The 19,400-nt window shown below is 42.2% G+C and overlaps 1 protein-coding gene across 1 annotated transcript in view; it reads right to left on the bottom strand.

Annotated features, from left to right (window-relative positions):
• kcnip1a (Kv channel interacting protein 1 a) overlaps window positions 1-18,019 on the bottom strand; it is a gene marked incomplete at its 5' end in the record, with an annotated part of 38,405 nt that extends 20,386 nt beyond the window's left edge. Inside the window, one exon of the mRNA XM_083891046.1 lies at window positions 17,932-18,019. Within this exon, the coding sequence (XP_083747172.1) occupies window positions 17,932-18,019 (88 nt within the window). The remainder of the gene's footprint in view (window positions 1-17,931) is intronic.
• Between the last annotated feature and the right edge of the window lie 1,381 nt (window positions 18,020-19,400).

Raw genomic sequence — 19,400 nt, 5'->3', positions numbered from 1 at the left:
GGTAGGTAGGTTGGAAGCTAGGTAGGTAAGATGGATAGATGGGTGGGTTTATGGATGTATGGATGGATGGATGGATGGACGGATGGATGGACGGATGGATGGGTAGGTAGGTAGGTAGGTAGGTAGGTAGGTAGGTAGGTAGGTAGGTAGGTAGGTAGGTAGGTAGGTAGGTAGGTAGGTAGGTAGGTAGGTAGGTAGGTAGGTAGGTTGGAAGCTAGGTAGGTTGGAAGCTAGGTAGGTAGAATGATAGATGGATGGGTTTATGGGTGGATGGATGGATGGATGGATGGATGGATGACTGATGGATGATGGGTGGGTAGGTAGGTAGGTAGGTAGGTAGGTAGGTAGGTAGGTAGGTAGGTAGGTAGGTAGGTAGGTAGGTAGGTAGGTAGGTAGGTAGGTAGGTAGGTAGGTAGGTAGATGGAAGGGTTTATGGGTGGATGGATAGATAGATAGATAGATAGATAGATAGATAGATAGATAGATAGATAGATAGATAGATAGATAGATAGATAGATAGATAGATAGATAGATAGATAGATAGATAGATAGATAGATAGATAGATAGATAGATAGATAGATAGATAGATAGATAGATAGATAGATAGATAGATTCTATCTAATCTAATCTAATTTGTCCAAACATGCTCAAATTAAAGCTAGGGTTGGTATTTTGTTCCTGAAACATTTTTAATCCACTTCATGTCCCATTAGCTAATGACTGTCTCAGATTGACCGGTCTGTGTTCTTATGTCATGTGACGAGAATCTTTACACACACAGCTGAAGCAGAGGCAGAAGGTAAACCTAGTGAGAGATCGTGCTGCCATAATTCACAGTTCTTCTCGAGATTGTGGGCGAAACGTATGGGAAGAGGTGGAATGTATCTGTTGGATTTATTTTGAGAAGTGTCGCCTGCTCTTGCCAGTTCCTCCAGATTTACAGATAAAACAAGTCATGACAGTTGCGAGGTGTTTTTGATTTTTGTTCAGTCACAACTAAGGCGTGATCGTGATCATTTTTCGATCGTCTTTTCTTATAATCTACACCTTCAGTCAGACTGAGAAAACACACATATTTATCCTTGAATTCTGTTTGTCAGCAACTTACCTAAAGTTACCTTTGGCTCCCTCCCACACTGTTGCCTCATATTGAGTTATGTTCAGGGTGAGCCAACCTTCCATGCAAAATAAATTCTGCCCTGCTTTCATTCAGCCACTTTTTATAACATCACAGCAGATGGTGAAACACACACACACACACACACACACATGCATTCACTGACACTCAAACTGCAGCACCCTGAGGAGCAACCTCACCTCCTCTCTCAACTTTTTCCCAGTTTTTCTCTCCCACTCCCACTCTCTGCACTTTACTCGTCTATATTGCGTCTTCCTCACGCAGAGCAAACTTTGAAGTGGCTGTTATTTTAGAGGATATCGTAGAGGACTCTGGAGGAGAGGTTTTCCAGCACAGAACCGCTGGAAATACATCATAGTTGCCTCGTAAGCATTGCTGCCTTCCCCAACTTGTAAATGGGTTACACTGTAAATGAAAGAGGACAACATGGCCGAGTTCTGTCATGTGTGTGTGTGTGTGTGTGTGTTTTCACTGTGATCTTTCTATTTAGGCTACATCCATTTTCTACTCCTTTATCCTTCACGAGGGGCTGGAGCCAATCCCAGCTGACACACGGGGTGGAAAGGCGGGGGACATCCTGAGCAGGTTGTCAGCTCACAAACTTATAGACCATTCACTCTCACATTTCACCTACAGTCAGTTTAGAGTGTCCAATTTCCCTCTGCATGTTTTTGGACTATGGGAGGAAACTGAACCCACGTAGAACATACACTCTTAGAAATAAAGGTGCTTAGTAGAACCATATAAGGTTCTTCGGATTGTCCTCATAGGAGAACCCTTTTTGGTTCCAAGGATACCAAGAACCCTTTAAAAACCCTTTCTTCAGGAAAGGGGTTTTAAAGGGTTCTCTGGATCAAAATGGGTCTTACTGGAACAATTGGTGTTACCAAGAACCCTTTAAAAACCCTTTCTTCAGGAAAGGGGTTTTCAGAAGCAAACAGTTCCAGGTAGAACCTCAGCCTTTGTAACAGAAACAGACTACTTGTCGGCGAGTTTGTACACTCTTAGAAATAAGGGTTTTATTTCTAAGAGTGTACAAACTCGCCGACAAGTAGTCTTTCAATTAAAGAGGAGTGAATGGGTGAATGGCAAAAACTGTAGTGTAAAGTAGCTTTAAGCGGTCACCAAGACTAGAAACCCACCATATGAACAGAGACCATTTACCATTGGGACACTGGGATCCAACTCGTTGACCTCCTTGCTGTGAGGCATCACTGCTAACCACTGCCCTACTGTGTGTCCTGGTACAGATAACATTCACCTTGGAAAATGCACCTCAAGTATCCACTGAACACAGTTGTGGAGGATCTGCTGAGAGCTGTTGCCATGCAATAAAATGAAGTGGAGGTTGGTAACTAAAGTAAACAACCCACGCAGGATGCTATATATGCCTGCATTTCAGAAAGCACTTTATAGTGTCTCTCAAGTGTTTTTTAAAGCAATTTCAAATACTCCGTGTGGGTCTCGCTTTTAATATTTGACATGTGCATGCACAAAAAAAATGTGGTTGAAGTATGTTTTTCTGTGGGAATTATACAACATTCACGGCACATAATCACTCCCGCTGAACCCCCCACAGGTTTTGCGACCGCCTCTGTAACACGCAACCTGTTCTACATGATGTCACTCTGGCCCAATTGGTTTTCTGTGAGATTGTCTCCCCTCTGGTGTGTACATGTGACATGTGGTGAAACATGACCTCACTGCTGTTTTCTGTCTTGGGGTGTTTTTGCGATGTAGCTAAAGTGTCCGTCGATAACAACCATATGGTTTGAGGTCAGCAGACGCAGGACAGACCACGGCCAAACGCTGATGGATTACACCACACTGATTTACTGCAGACACAAAAATACATGCTGCCGCCACACACACACCGCACAACACTCACAAAGTATTTTGCACGTTCCTACACAGGAGCAGTAAAACGTGAGCAAATAATTCCATATATTGGATATTTGCTGCTGACGTTAATTTATGTGTATGGAGAGTTAGTGCCAGCTTCCTCTTGTCAAACAGTAGCAGGGCAGGGCAGCGTGGTTTGGAGCGTAAGGGTAAATACCATCACCTTTTATAGACATACCCCAGTGGCACAGCTACACACACACACACACACACACATGCATATTTCTAAATACACAGTTCAAACAGAGGGCAGATGGCCTGGAAATTGCATCATAAACCAATTATGGATGACTTCATTTTTTTTGTCACCCTTACATCACAGCACATCATATGCTGCTGACCTCACTCTCATCATAATGCACTTCCTGTGTAATATTCATGAGCAAACACGGCAGACTCCATCACTGAGGCGCAACAGACAACACAGGTAGGCGCTCACGTTCAAGGAAAAGCATTCACTCACAGAAGCACGCTGATTAAAAGTACTATTTCAGATCTAAAAAAAATGAATACAGTCTTCTTACCTTTGTGGTAGGTCACCTGCTTGGATTGCATGGAAAAGGTTCCCATCACGAGACCCATGTTGACTTCTGGCTACAGACACAATGTGTAAGCTTGCGAGTGAGTGAGTGAGTGCGTGTGTGTTTGTGTCTCCGTCTGCCTGTAATCAAGGTGTGCTAGTGAGTGTGTGTGTGTGTGTGTGTGTGTGTGTGTGTGTTGTAATTAAGTTAGTCCATTAGCCATCTGTATGTGTGCAAGTACATATATCACTTCTCATGCTGCCTCACATCCACACAGCTCTGCTCCTTCTGCTCCAGGGTGTGTATGTCTGAGTGAGTGACTGACTGAGTAAGAGAGAGAGAGGAGAGAGAGAGGGAGGGAAGGAGGGAGGGAGGGAGGGGTGTATATTTGTGAGAAGAGAGGGAGAGAGCGTGTGTGAATGAAAAAGAGGGTACACACTCACTCCGAAGCTACCTTTGTCTACGCGATCACTGAAGCTGCCTATTTTACATCCCCTCTATCGCTCCACCTTGCACAGCCTCATTTTGTCTCTCCCTCCATCTCTTCTCTCTGTGTGTTTATCCCCTGCCAACAGACTGTCATTCCATCAATTCCTCTGTGCCTCTTTACGCATCTGCCTCTCTCTCTCTGCTCCTCTTCCCCTCCGATTCAGCCCCTTCGCTCTGTCTCCGTCTCTGTCTGTCTGGTGTGGAAATGGAAATTGCACACTGTTGCACAGGGGGAAGACAGAGAGACGGAGACGGCAAGATGGGGAGAGGGGTCCGTGTGTGAGCGTCTGGAGAGCACGGCAAAAGTCACGAGAGAATGAGAAAATGAATGAGAAAACGAAGAGAGGGAAAAAGGGAAGGAGAGGTGGAGGAGGAGGGACAGAGACGAATTAGGTGGATTCACAAACTGCAGGGGAGGTAAAGTGAGCAGAAGGGAAGAAGGAGTGCGAGAGAGAGAGATGGAGCAACATAGGGAGTGCAGGAGGTGAGGGGAGATGACGGGGGAGCGAGACTGATCCATCCCCCCTTCGCCATTCAGTAAACAAACAATTTCACAGGGAGGAGAGTGAATTTGCTGCTGTCTCTGTACTAGTGTCTCACGTGTGTGTGTCTGTGTGTGTGTGTGTGTGTGCGTGTGTGAAATGATTAAGTAAGTGGGTGGGTGGGTCACGGACAAAGCCCTGTACATCTGACACCTCTGCATTTGCTGAGACGCCGCCTCGCATATGTTCGCCTCGGCATCAACAAGCTGTATCAGATGTGTCTTGGCTCCTCACTCGGCTGATGAATCCATCAGCTACACACGGATACACAACTGTGCCACACACACACACACACACACACACACACACATCAACAGAAACCAGGGGCAATGACGCCACACCACACCACACCACAACACAGTCCACCTCACACATCTACTCCCGTGTCAATCATGCTTAACCCCTTACTACCCTCCGTGTAACACTCCACTGGTGAGATTGTCAGGCTGCACTGATGGTATTGACTAAAGCCCCTATTGAAATTCTTTACGTGGCTTTAGTTAGGAAAACAATTTACAGCCGAGCCGTTGCCGTGGCCGAGCCGAGCCCATCAATTCCAATGATAAAGTCATTAGGATATGGCATTCATTAAAAGCTTCTGACAGCAGTCGTCTGAATACAGAGTAAAAACAAGAGGGAGGGGCGTGTGAGTAAAAAAGACAAAGGAAAGGGAGAAGAAAAAAGAAGACGAGAAAGTGAGTGTAAGGATCACTGCAGGGTAAGACCAAACCAAACCAAAAGCCTTATCCCTATAATCTTAACCATCATGCCGAACACTAACCTAATCACAATTCAAACCTTATAGCGCTAAACGTTCTGCCTCATTAGGACCAGCTTTTGGTTTTCGTTCAGCAATTCTTCTCAAGGCATGGCATTGATTTTCATTTATTTGGATAGCCAAAACCTCAAATGGCAAACACACACACACACACACGCACACAAACACGCCATCTTCCTTCTCATAAAAGACAGATCTGAAGAAGAAGTGATGTCTCAAAATAGGGAAACAGGTTTTTAATTACACACTGCGGCAGAGACTCACACGCATGCGGCCGCTCAATGAGCTTACTGTCTTACTGTCTCCTACAACACAATGCAAGAGAACAATACAAAGATTTAAAGATAATATTCGACCCTAACCATGAAAATCAGCCCGGTATTGGAAAAGCAAAATGACTTAGAGTGCTGCTGCTGCTGCTGCTGGGTGTGAAGAATGTGTCCCTCTGTTGCCCTTCACGTTGGCAATCCTAATTTATGGCAAGGCTTTTTCTTAAATGTAATAGCCTCCTGAGACTTAGATTTGTTAAAAGTCAACCTTGGATTCTTACAACTGTGTCCACAGTGTCATTATTCACAATAATGAAGAAAATGAGGGTAAAGTAATATCAGCACTTTTTATCCAAACCCTAAGGTTTTCCTAATCCAAGTAGGTTTTGTGCCTACACCCTAACAGGACCACAGTGGCTACATACTTCTTTTGTTTCAGGCTGTCCACTGAGAGGTGTAATGTTGCCCTTCACAATTCAAAGTTCTTAATCACAGTTACAGTCTGGAAATCATCCTGGCAGGAGACGTGTGAAGAGCACCCGAGGGCTGAATTAATTCTGGTGTTATACAGAGTACAGCGCATCCATCCATCCATCCATTCATCTTCTACTGCTTTATTCTCCACATGAGGGTCACAGGGGGGTGCTGGTGCCAATCCCAGCTGACACACGGCGAATGGCACCCTGGACAGGTTACAGTCTATCCACATGGAGACACTCACAGCGATGCCCTAATCCTCCAAATCTGCATGTGTTTGAACTGTGGGAGGAAGCCGAAGAACCTAGGGAGAAAACCCACGCACACACAGGGAGAACATGCAAATCGACCACGTCCTGAACCCAGGTCTGCGTGAAGAGAATGTAAACATTTAAACCTGTAAAATAATTATTAATAAAAAAAATCAAATAAAAAAAATCAACCATCGCCTTCCCAGAAGCCTCCCTAAAATTAGGAGCAGTGTTTGGGTACCTCAGTGGTAACAAGGTAACCTTGTGGGGGAATTGAACCATCAACTCCCCAGTTACAAGACAAGACTCCTTTCCACTTGACCATGGGCTGCCCATATTGCACCAAACACAGATATCTAGTTTAGCAGCAGCCCTCCACCCTCTCTCTCTCTCTCTCTCCCCCCCACCTTCCTCTTTATCAGCAGCACCTGCAGCCTCACAGCAGGAGTCTGCTTTCTCTCTGTTCCTCTCCTATACCTCAGTTCCTCATCTGTAGGAATTTTATATGAAGTGACAGAGGTTTTCTGTGTGTTTTTAACGGCAAAGCAAGTCACATTTTCAAGACAAAGACATCGTTGCAAACCAAAGGCAGCGGTGTAGACGCAGGTGCGAACAGACAAACCTTTGATAAAGTGTGCCAAGGGTTTTTATACTGTTGCAGTGTTTGAGGAGGAGTTATCTAGAGCTGTGGCTCCTGTGCGTCATGGAGCTATATTTTTAAGTCTTTATTCCACAGTTGTCATCTTTTTTTTCACATGTCCTCAGCCACTACTTTCTGACACATAATGAGTTGAAGTATCTGACTTAGATGAACACATTAGCACAGCTAATTCTTATTTTTGTATATCCTGTTATGAGGCTGATGCGGAAACCCGTCATTCTGACAGCATGGACCAAAGTTGAGTTGGAGGCCATCGCATGTATACACATATAAATCTATAAATTCCAAGAACGTCTGTATGTCTGACGGCAAGGGCTGCGATTGGTCCTCAGGACAGGCCGAGATAACGCTGCTCTGTGCCGGCCACTGTTCTCACCGAGGGTCCACAGAGGCGGAGCTTATCACCGATGTCAATGTCGCTGCCAAATTATAAATACGTCATATCTTAATACACACACCACATGTTTAGACTCTAAATGGCCAATTTCTCGCCTCAAATGATCTTAAAACTGAGTTCTGGGACATATTTTCTGTGCAACAACAACAACAGTCTTTCTCTCTCGGACGCCATTGCTCACTGTAGCCAAAAGCACAACAACCAACGACATTACCGACCATTGGCGTCATGGGGCCAGTCTTGCTTGGCGACCCCTACTGATCGGGGCGGGAAATTGCAGTGCGTATCCGTCACCACGACGGAGAAGTATGAAGGCTCGAGGGGTCTCCGTGAAATACGCAGTCGGATAAAGCATTACGCAGTCGGAGAAGTATAATGTGGCCTTAACAAAGAGCAAACACACCAAACCAACAATTACTAAAAACACACACAAAAACAGATTTTGCACGGCACTGGTATGAAATTCATTAGAATCCAAATAAAACACACATGGTGTTAACAAAAGGATGCTTAGATCTGATGGGAGAGAACTGAGGTGTTTCCTGTTTACAAACATGTTATTGTCCAATTTTTTGTAATGCATTGGAAATGTATGTTAAAAAAAGGTAAAAAGAGACATGAGAACATCAGCCTACACTCTTAGAAATAAAAGGGCTAAGTAGAATCATATAAGGTTCTTCGGCTTGTCCTCATAGGAGAACCCTTTTTGGCTCCAGGTACAACCTTTTTATAAAGGTTTCACCTCAGCCCTTGTATAAGGACCCTTTTGGAGCCCTTATTTCTAAGAGTGTAGGATGTGAAGACCGGGAGAGACAAATAACATCGAAACGAAAATCGATGGTAGTCTTTAAAATGTGTGGTTATGGGAAAACAGGGGCAGAGTTTTCTAGGATTCCATTCAAACTCTGTCAGACACCTGCAGGGTCCGGACTGATACGGTCTCGCTACAATAAAGTTTTCTTTGTTCATACAAGCCTCGTGTCAGCAGAATCTTTCCTACACCATCAACTCATCATCTGCCGTTTTAAGAAGAAGGAAGCCAGAGAGGAGAAGAGGAGAAAGAAACTCTGTATTCACTTCACAAGGTCTTCAAACTCTTGAGATGGTGCAAAACAAATAGGGGAGGACAACTGCATTTTCTGTTAGATTTTGAGGATTCATTTTTGAACATGAGCTGTGATAAAATGGGCTAAATATTTGATTTTCCTTCTGTCTTCAGGTCACAACTTCAACTGTGAAGGTCTCAAAGTCATCATTAGGGAAGTAGTTGACGGTGAAGCTAAAGGTTATGGTTAATGACGTCTTTGTATGAGCAGAACTATAGATTGTTATCATGTACTACAGTGACTAGTTAGCATTAGGCACAAAGAAAACTTGTTTAGCGTTATCGATGGCTGTTATTTGCGTTAACAAACCCATTATGATATCTGTCTGAACAGCTCCTTCATTAAAGCCTTCTTTAAATACTGTTTAAATAACAGATGACTGTGACTCATTATTAGAGTAAACCCTCTTCACAGCGAGACACGGACACTCGCTCTCACTGAAACCACGGCTGCCAGCAGCGATACGAGCAAGAATTAATTTTTGGTCACTTGACAGACGGCTCGCTAAGTAAAACTTACACATGCTTAAGTCTACAATATCATACAAATGTGTGTGTTCCTGTGTTTCATCTCACGATTACACAACTGTTTAGAAGGTTAGAGAAAATCTGCGTTTTTACATACATTTGGTCAGTGTCACTTATGTTAATCGTGTTAATCTGAACATAGGATTTTAAGCTAAGTTAATGGGGGAGGCAGTAATACAATGGTTTTCAAAGTGAGGCCCGTGAGCCAATGTCATTTCTGGCGGCCCGCAATGAATTACAGTTGATCATTTTAATCCAGGAGCTACTAAGCTTGTTAAATGTTTATTGGAGATTACTGGATACAGACCAATAAGTGTTAAACTGTAGAACTGCAATCTGGTCATTAAAATTATTACAAATGGGATTTCTTTCTGGTTTTTTTTCCATTGGCGGCCCTCAGTCCAATGTTGGGTTCCTAAATTGGCCCTCAGGTATCAAAACTTTGAGAACCCCTGCAGTAATAAATCAACAGCTGCTTTGTGTAAAAGATGTAACATCACAGATTATTTTTCTATGGAATTTAGTGCAGTGAGTGAGTGGTTAAATGGATTCAAACATCAGTTTCCAGTGAAAAAAAACAAAAAACTAGCTGATCTTGAGATCTTGAGATATTACAGGAGCATCAAATCCTTTTTTCCATTCATCAGATGACTTATCTCTCTATGATAGCATTACGTGACTTCCTATTTGAGCTCCAACAATCCCATAGCTGCTGTAAGACGAATAAATGCCTAGTCTCAACATATCCTAGTAATGTAAATACATCGTTTCCCATCATGAACGCATGTAGTTGCCTAAAGTTTTACAGAGAAAACCTTGAGGCTATTTTCTCATGTCCCACATCTGCTGTAAACCACCAGCATAATCTAATCGTTTCAGTGGTTTAAACAAGGGAACAAAAATAGCTTTTGTAGACGTGCAGTCTCTGTGCAATAACACTAAGAGCAACAGGTTCCTCGCATTAGGCCGACTGCCAAAACTCTTCAAAACATTAAGCCTGACATCGTCTGCACTGCTATTCAGTCCAGTCCAGGCTGCTGTGGATCATCGTGAGTGCCAGCCTGCTTCTCTCTCATCACATATTAAGCCTTGCACAGCAGACCTTTTACTAGACGGAGATTGAATGGATGCAGGGGTAGAAAAACAAAGAAGACGAGGGTTAGTGTGTGTGGGGTTGAAAGTAGAAGATATACGTGACAGCGGGGGGGAGAGAGAAGGTGTTGACAAGCGCAGGAAATGAGGTAAGCAAGCAGTGAATAATAAATTGGCTGGTTAGTTTGCTGCGGGGTCTTATCAGACAGAGAGAGAATCTGTCATAGTGATGACCACACGGAGGAGAGGAGGTGAGGGCAATGAGAGGAGGAGAATTGGGAGGGAAGGAAGGAACGAGAGGCGAGGCGAGGATGGCAATAACTGTAGCGAGACAAATAAGAGTGGAGAATTTGGACTGCAAGACAGATGGGAGGAGACGGAGGGGAGAAATAAATGAGAGCAGAGAATTGGGAGAGTGGGGAAAGATGGAGGGCAGATAGGTGAGGAGAGAAAGAAGAAGGGAGGGTGCGGATGTAATCGGGGAGCAAAGGTGTAGTATTCGTAGAAACAAGAGGTAAGAAGAGGGAGGCGAAGAGCAAAGAGTGAGGAGTGCACCTGGTGTCTTAACTGGCTCAAACAGGCTCAGTTTGGTCTGCGTCACCGGGACAAACAGATTGATTTAGAGCACAGGATACAATCCTGATAGACACGAGCATGAGGAGTAAAACCACGGAGCTCAGAGCCTTCTGTCGCCGCTGCACAGAGTCACTCACATGTCACTCTTTTCCCCTCTAACAAAGCCATATATTTGTCTAATGCTCTCACAAACAGCCGAGTCCAACCCGCGCGACAAGGCCCGAATACGATCGACGAGTAAACACAGTCGCAGTCATTTTTGCTTTTCTGCGATGATTTGCGGATACATATCATCATCATTGCTGAAAGGACCATCTCACACAAACTACAATCAACAAACATGACTATACTTTTATCATTGTTCCGCGCACACAGTCGTGGTTTTGCTTGTCATGATGTAGAGAAGTCACTAAGATGCTCTTGCAACCATTTGGGATGAAAGGTTACTGTACATGCTTTGACTACATGATTATTTGGGGGGTTTTGTTTGTATTTTACATGTGGTATACTTTAAAGTTACTGTTAGTGATGATTTATGTTTATTTAGTTTGCATATATGTCATTTAAGACCTTGTTTGTTTTTGTATTGTTTGGCAGATTTGAGTTTTTGGTTTGGTTTTGTGGTTAAGCACGTGGGTCCTTGTGTTGTATATACTGTAATTAAATAAATGTGACCAAAATGCGAGTGAAAAATCTGCTTTCTCTGCTTATAACTACCTCATGGTAGTTATATGATGTTATATGATTAAGCCACAAAGATTGATACTAGGACCCTGCAGTTCCCCTCAGCTCAGCTCAATGTTGAATCCATGCTTCGGTTTTATGACCCACAACTTCACTGTTCCGACAACCTTGAGTCCTTTCAACAAAAGTCTGCATTGTTCATCATAACACTATGAAAAGTCCACTGTCCTGTCCAACTCTGAGTCTTCAATTGAGACTTCAGTTAGCTGAGGCTCTTACTGATAAAAATAACCAAACATGTCCCACAGAAATCCGAGATTAAAGTTTAAAACAGCGGACGTACGTTCAGCAGATGATCAGAAATACGACCCCTAATGACAGACAAGCCTCTGCTCCCAGTTGATAGCATATCAAAGGTTTAATTGCAAAGATTAGTAGAAGTTTGATATATGTAGTACTAGTAGTTTCACACACATGTTGGTGATTTTAAGATTAAAGGTGCATTATGTAATAAATCTAAAGCAACTGGCCATAAAATCCTCCTAATATGTCACAGAGACTCAGGAATAATGTTCATATAACAAACTGAACTCACCAACAACAACAGTACAGCCAAAATATTTGCATTAAAAAAAAACATTTTGCAGACTGCAAATCATGTTTATGTTTTGAAATCATGTTTTGGCATGTGGCACCACATACCGCCGTCTACCAATCATTGCAGTCAGTAGAGTCTCAGCTGCCGAGCAACCACGGGTTGCCAGTTACGTTAGAAAACGAAACCTAAAAGACCTTGGTGTTTTGAATTTGAATGTAGTAACCGTTTTTGGCCACATTCTTACATATGGCACCTTTAAAAATAAAGATAATTCAATCAGTTAAATGAGTTTTCACACCACTGAGAGTCAGAACTTGTGTTCTTGTGTTTTGCCTACATTTCTATACATAATGGAAAACTGTTGATTAATTGTTTTACCGTGTGACATCACATCTCATCACAATTAAATTACAATGATAGTAAGTACATCTGAACAGTTCTTCTCCCACACTACTCAAGTTGTATTATATTTGCAAAAACTGATTTTTGGGAACCTTTAAGAGTCTTATTACATGTCATTTGTTTGTGCTAAGAAACTAAAGCGCTCGTGTTTTCACCGTATTAGGGCAGAGTTTCAGGAACAAATTAAACCAGCGAGTACAGTACACTGCACTCTGGTTCTCTCTCATATATTCAACTCAAACAAGACCGGCGGCGCTTCAGTGGAGCCTATGTTTTATTTAAAGGTGTAGAATTATATGTTGGTAAATCTCTGCTGTCTTGAGCTTTCTCTCCGACGGCAATCTACTTCCTGTGACTCAGAGAGAGAGCGTCTCCCAGAAAGATTCACCTCTGCGTAGCACCCACACACACACACACTCTCCATGTCACCCATATCATATGGGAAAAACTACACTTTGGCTTTTTTTTAAAGAAATATATCATGCATAATAATAATTCTATTATTGTTTCTTTTATATTAAATGTTGCCCCCAGGATGAGTCGCTGTGGGCAATGCTTAGCGAGCTCCTAATAAAATAAAATAATTAAACTAAACACACAGGAGAGTTGCTTCCTCAAAAAAGGAAAAGCAAATAGCAATTTACCTTTCTGTTAGCTGTAACGGTTAACTGCAGGTTTAACTGTACCTAAAATACCCTGGTGGTTTGTGTGAACTGAATACAAACAACTCCTCTATTGACTCTCCTCCTTCTCCTGTCTTTTCTCCCTCCTCAGCAGATGAAAGTGAAGGAGGTGTTAATGGTATGCAGCTTAGGGATTGATTATAGTGTTAGGTTAGAGGGAGGGGAGGGGGTTACAGTGTTATTATGCATTATATTTGGCATAATATAATGCGGCACATAAAAACTGATATGACAGCATTTTGGCGCTAAGCAGCAGCAGCAGCAGCAGCAGCAGCAGCAGCACACCCACAGGTGTAGAACACCAGGACTTTAATGTCCTCATCAAAGACACGCCAATGTGTTCACTCACATTATGCAGGCATGCCCTTGTGTGCTTTTTCACTTTCTTTCCTCCTCTCTGTTGTTTTTTACTCATCCCTACTTCTTTCCCTCCCTCTCATCTCTACATACAAAAGGTGCAGGAAACTCAAAGAGGCAAGAAGAGCAGAATATCTGATAAAAAGGGGGGAAAAAAGGAGCTGCTGAATATTTCAGTGAAGCATTTATGAGGAACGCCTCAGAGTCCTTGTTGCGAAAAAAAAAAGACCTTCAGTTTGAAAGTCCGCCATCAACCATGAGAGGAGAGGAATAGCTCCTTCATTAGCAAAGCACTTTGAGACGCTGAAAATTTAAAGCTCCATTTGCTCAAGACTCGACTTCACTCGTGCTCTGGTCTGTCACTGGTGACAGTAAGAAAGAGGCCTCTGACGCCCCCTACTGTGCAGTCTCAAAAACACTAGTCTGAGTAACAGAGGTAGAAATACCTCAGGAATCTAAATACTGTCTTTAAAATACCAAATTTTAAATCATAATAAATTAAAATGTGTTTCTTGTTGTCATTAAAGAACACTACATGTCTTTCTTTTAGCCTATTTTGTGGTCTATCCTTTCTATTTGTGGCAGGAAACAGCTAAAGAACATAAGGTTGAATAACAGTGCATGTTCCATCTATTCCCAAAAGAGGAGTTCTGTGAAAATGAAGAATCAGTACATTAAAAGTTATCTGTGTCATGTTTTGTTCCTCGAGGGAAAGAGTTCATCTTAATAGTGTAGTTTTCTTATTATCAGAAAACCAAAAATCCTCCTCTGGGAGGTGGATATTTAAGAATAAGAATATCCTCTGAGACATTATTTTTGCTGCATTAACTAGAGTGAGGTGGATTCTTTTACCTACAGGCTCTCTTTCTCAACTATGACTTGGCTGCAGTTTTGCTGTGGATTTCCAGGCCAAACAGAGGTTTTGTTTGCTTATAGGTATTTTGTCACCTGTGCCCAGAATCACCACAGAGAGTCTTGTTCTGCATCCAGGCTGATTGAACGTGTAAAGCAGCGGGAGGCACCAGAAGGCAGGCTGCACCGAGAGGATAAGTGAAATTATGCAGACGTTTTACAACTTGGCACGGCCTGACAGGACGTTTATGGGTTTTTTTTAGAGATGACAGCAAGCTGGGGAGAGGTTTTTGGGAGTTATTGCGATGAAGGAAGTGACTGACAGTAAGAGATTATCTCAGAGGAAGACCAATGTGATATAAATGGGAGAGATTTGGTCTAATCAGCTTGCAGCTGAAACGAGAGCGGAGGCCTGCGAGCTCCAGGTTGAGGTTTCTGTGAAATAGATTTAGCCAAAGAAAGGAGAATTCTGCTTTTCAATTTAGTGCAACACTGGCTGAAATAAAGATTTTAACATTGACATTTTTAGATGTTCTTGGATTATATTTGGGATAAAAACAGACAATAGAAGAAAATACACTTTCTAAGAGTTCACATCCACATACTTTTACTAATACTTTAGAAAAGAGTCAATAGAACAGCGATTCCTGAGTCCTGATTCTATATCTATATTGTTATTATCCTACTTTAACATCAACTTTAGCCATTTAGATTTAGATTAGGGAACACATATTCACCATTAACCAGGTGCTTACTAACATGCAGCATACATGTGGCATACTAGCCCTTTATTAGTAAATACACCTTTTGTAGGAAAAATCTTAATTCATGTCATAATAAAGGTAGAATGAGGTTATGTAGAGTAAGGTGTTAATACGTGCTTAATAATTACTAATAAATGGCTAGGATGCTACCTATATATGTTAGTAAGCACCTAGTCAATGGTGAATATGTGTCACCATTATTAAAATGAAATATTGACTGCTTGCACGTGTAGTAACCTGTATTTTTTCAGTAGTGCCAGCAGAGGTCAATGCTGCTCTGAGAGTCGTTCTCCACTCATCTAAATCCTTATAGAGAAAAGCTCTATTTGCTTTACAGCCTCGAGTATTTTCTCCACCATCAGCAGAGCACGACCTGGAGTCGAGCTGCTCCTTAATATTCGGAAGTGGGAGCAAATGTATTCTTTCCTCACAAATTACTACTTAAATACCAAATGTTAAAGGTAATCTGAAATAGGAGAGCAAAGCAAAGGCAGCCAGTGCTGCACCTGCCAGCTTCGTGTTCAATTTTGGTATTAAAACAACTGTACTTTAATCATGTTTAATCCTGCAGCGGTTGATTCTTCATGTTATAACATTAGTGTTTTTACCCTTCATTGATAGTATTTCATTTTTTTTTTTTGCTTTGGATGTAGGATAACTATTCACAGTGATAGCAATATTCATGTATGGTTTTTATAGGGTTTAATGTAGTTTTCAATTTCTTTTTTTTCATTTTCTAAATACTGCATTTACAAAGCAAGAGATTTCTAGAAAAGATCTAGATCTTGAACTTGTTAGTAAACGAGAAGTTTTATTGATTATTATTACTGACCATATTTTCATACAGACTAAAGGCTGCAAATATCATGACATGGAATGTAAACTAATGACGCTCATACTAATTAGCTGCTAAACCCCTGGTGGTCAGTAAGGCATTTGTTTTGGTCCAAATGACTTGTGCTGGTGTAACATCTAGTGGCGGTGAATGTCACATATGTTACCCTCAAGCGCGTCCTGAGTCACTGCACAGGCTCCTGCACACGTCTCACTTTCATAGACAAAATGATGACGCCGCACTTCCGCCACCTGACCTTCATTGTGAACATCTGTACTTCAAAAAACGCTTTACATGCAGATAAGAAATGTCATTAAGTAACATAATATAAAAACCCATGTTAGATTAGACTTCCTTTTACATTCTCAAATGTCAGCTTAATAAGCAATAAAATACAATATTATATTACATGGCACCCAATATTGTCACCTTTTTGTGAATGGCAGCTTCTCTACAATAAAAACATCTTAAAACTGACAAGCAGCAGATCAGATTTTCAGACCATTTCTGACATAAACACTGACCTTGTCAGGACCAGAAGGCCTCATGGAGACCAAAACCCTGACTCTGATTTAAAGAATAATTGCCTTGTGTGTGTTGGGTGTTGCTGTGCTGCCACCTAAGGGCTCAGGTGTATAAAGGCAGCAATGTCACTGTTGTTGTTGTTAGGTGTTTGACCCGGAAGGGCAAAAGGTTTTTGATACTGGAAATTGATTGGCAACATTCACTCACACTAAGGAACACATTTCACTGTACAGAATCATTTACCAGAACCGCGTCTGGACTTTTACTGATTGCAACACAAACGGTGGTGTATGTATGGCAGGAATTAACGAAGCGAGACGCGTCAACCAGGTTACTCCTGCGTCAAATACCGCAGTAGCTTTGTGTTAGCTCCTTTAAGACTGACCGGGACCTGGAGTTGATACCTCGAGGGCAACTCAGTCTACCCACTGTGACTGAGTGCATGAGCCATACACAAACACTTTTGTTTTGTGTGTGTGTGTGTGTTTGTGCACAAGCACAAGAGTATGTCTTTGTGCAACGACTCTATGAGAGACTGATGTCTTTGATGTTTCCCAACCCTCCAGACAAAAATGTCAACTGGCTTAAAGAGCATTGTGTGTGTGTGTGTGTGTGTGTGTGTGTGTGTGTGTGTGTGTGTGTGTGTGTGTGTGTGTGTGTGTGTGTGTGTGTGTGTGTGTGTGTGTGTGTGTGTGTGTGTGTTTGTGTGTGTGTGTGCCTCCTGGCAGCTGCTATGCTGCATACAGTAAACGAAGCATGCTTTTATGTATATTTCCCTGCACTGCTCCCCTGCTTCAGCAAAAAAATAAAAAAATAAAGTAAATTTTTAGAGAGGACACTCATACATAATGCAGTCCCTTGGCCCTTACCCTGACCTCCCCCCTCATAACTGCAACCTTTCACCTTACCCTAACATTAACTCAACTCTAACCCTAACCCTAAGACTCAACCCTTTAAAAGCCCCTAAAGTCCCTACAAAGATAGGTTTGAATCCGCACAGCCTCCTACAGACATGTACATGCAAAAACACACACTAAAGAACAAATAAAGAACCACACCGGTAAAACCCTCCCCTTCCTCTCAGCGTCATACCTTCCCCCATGGCCACACAGCGACATGTTTTATATTACTTACATTAATCACAAGTGTGCACGTGCGGCGCGCACACACACACACACGCACAAAACTGCTCTATATCAACTTTATCTCTCCTCTTTATTAGCCTCTTATTATACCTCCATCTCTGTCTCCTTCTGCTTCTCTGGAGAACATGTACACACTGAACAGAACGAGGTCAACCGCAGAGACGGCAAACAGTTGTACAGGATGAAGATTAAATATAAAGGACCTTCACTTTCTGCTTTTGTGGCACTTTTCATGCCAATTATTTAGAACACACGTATGGACTACACTGGCTGCAGGATCGTACACATATTTGCTTACACTTGCAATCAGACAAACTATGACTGAGTTCATAAAAGACATTTGAGACAGAGTCACATACCTTTAGTGAGAGTCCCCGTCATCAGTCTGTGCAGGGAAATGGCAAACTTGACAAGTCCTTGTTTGCAGCGTTTGGCACAGCCTGCCATCCTGACGGTGACCCACGACACAGCAGGGTGCAGGTAGCAGGACGGAGGTTTCCAGGAGCTGTAGCAGCACTCTTAGAGTAAAGTGGCAATCAATACAACTTCTTCTGGGAGAGCGTATGAACCCACGAAAGTGGAAGGAGTGGAGGAGAAGCCTCTCGACTCTCTGCGTCGCCCCCTTGTCCTGCAGAGCTGAAGGGAGAAAAAGAAAAGAAACTGTGATCTCCGTCTATAACCCTGCTTTCCCTCCCCCACTACTCCTCTGCCTTCTCCATCTCATCCCTGTGTTTGTCCAAATTAGTGTCAGCTTGAGAGAAAAAGAGAGAGCAAGTAAGAAAGATTGTGGGAAAGTGAGTTAAAGAAATAAACTCAAGTGTCCAAGTAAGACCTTTACAGCTGGTCAAAGCAATCCAAGTTTTCAGGGAACTTCCTTCTGGTCTGCAGTCAATGAAGGAATCTCACAAACTCTACTTGGCTTTCTCTCACCTCACCTCCTTCTTCCTCCTCTTTTCTCCCCTCCTGTTTATCAGATTTAAATCCCCTCTTTAGTGGAGAAGCGGTAATCTACTTTCAGAACCAGCAACAATGGACAGCTCCCCACACTGCACCCGCAACACACTGTGTTCCTTCTGCAACTCTCAGCAAGCAAACGCTCACACATTAACACACACACACACGCACGCGCACACACACACACCTACGAACACCCTCCTCCTTCAACCCCTCCCACACTCTTCCCAGCACATGAGAGACTCCCCATCAGCTGATAAACCCAGCTGTACGACTGTTCATGACGTTCAACTCAGCAGTTCTGTTTTATTTTAAACGGGATGAACCACATCATTAATATATCACTGGTCTGTACCAAGTACGTAAGTGGATGTTAAGATGATGGATCTTTACTGATGGTATATAACTGTGCAGTTACATATTATGCCATTTTCTGTCCAGTTTGTTTGTCTTTCCTTTTAGTTTTTCCTAGTTAAGAATTATTACATTTTTGCCTCGGAAAAAGAAGTGATGTCAAAAAAAGAAAGATTGAATCATTTTAAATGTATTAAAAAACAGGGTCATAAGAGTAATTAATAAGTCAAAGTTATATCTATATAGCCACAATGCAAAAGTATCAATCACAAGTAAAAAAAAAAAAAAAAAAATCATGTTTTCAAAAGCAAAAGTGGAAAATAGAAATAACCAATATACATATATATACAGGAAATGTTATAGTATTGGTGATAAATTAGCACATAAAAAGCATTTTTATTGAATGAAATGGTGTAAAGCTGCAGCTTTGAGAGCGCCATATAAATACAGAGCATTTACTGATGTTTTTCCATATATGCTGTGTTGCGCTAATCTAAATATACCCGTTTTAACAATAGCT

Source organism: Microchirus variegatus, assembly GCF_963457635.1.
Source record: "Microchirus variegatus genome assembly, chromosome: 6".
In the NCBI taxonomy this organism is placed as follows: domain Eukaryota; kingdom Metazoa; phylum Chordata; class Actinopteri; order Pleuronectiformes; family Soleidae; genus Microchirus; species Microchirus variegatus.
Note: the sequence above shows the minus strand (reverse complement) of the source record. Positions and strands in the feature narration are given on the sequence as shown.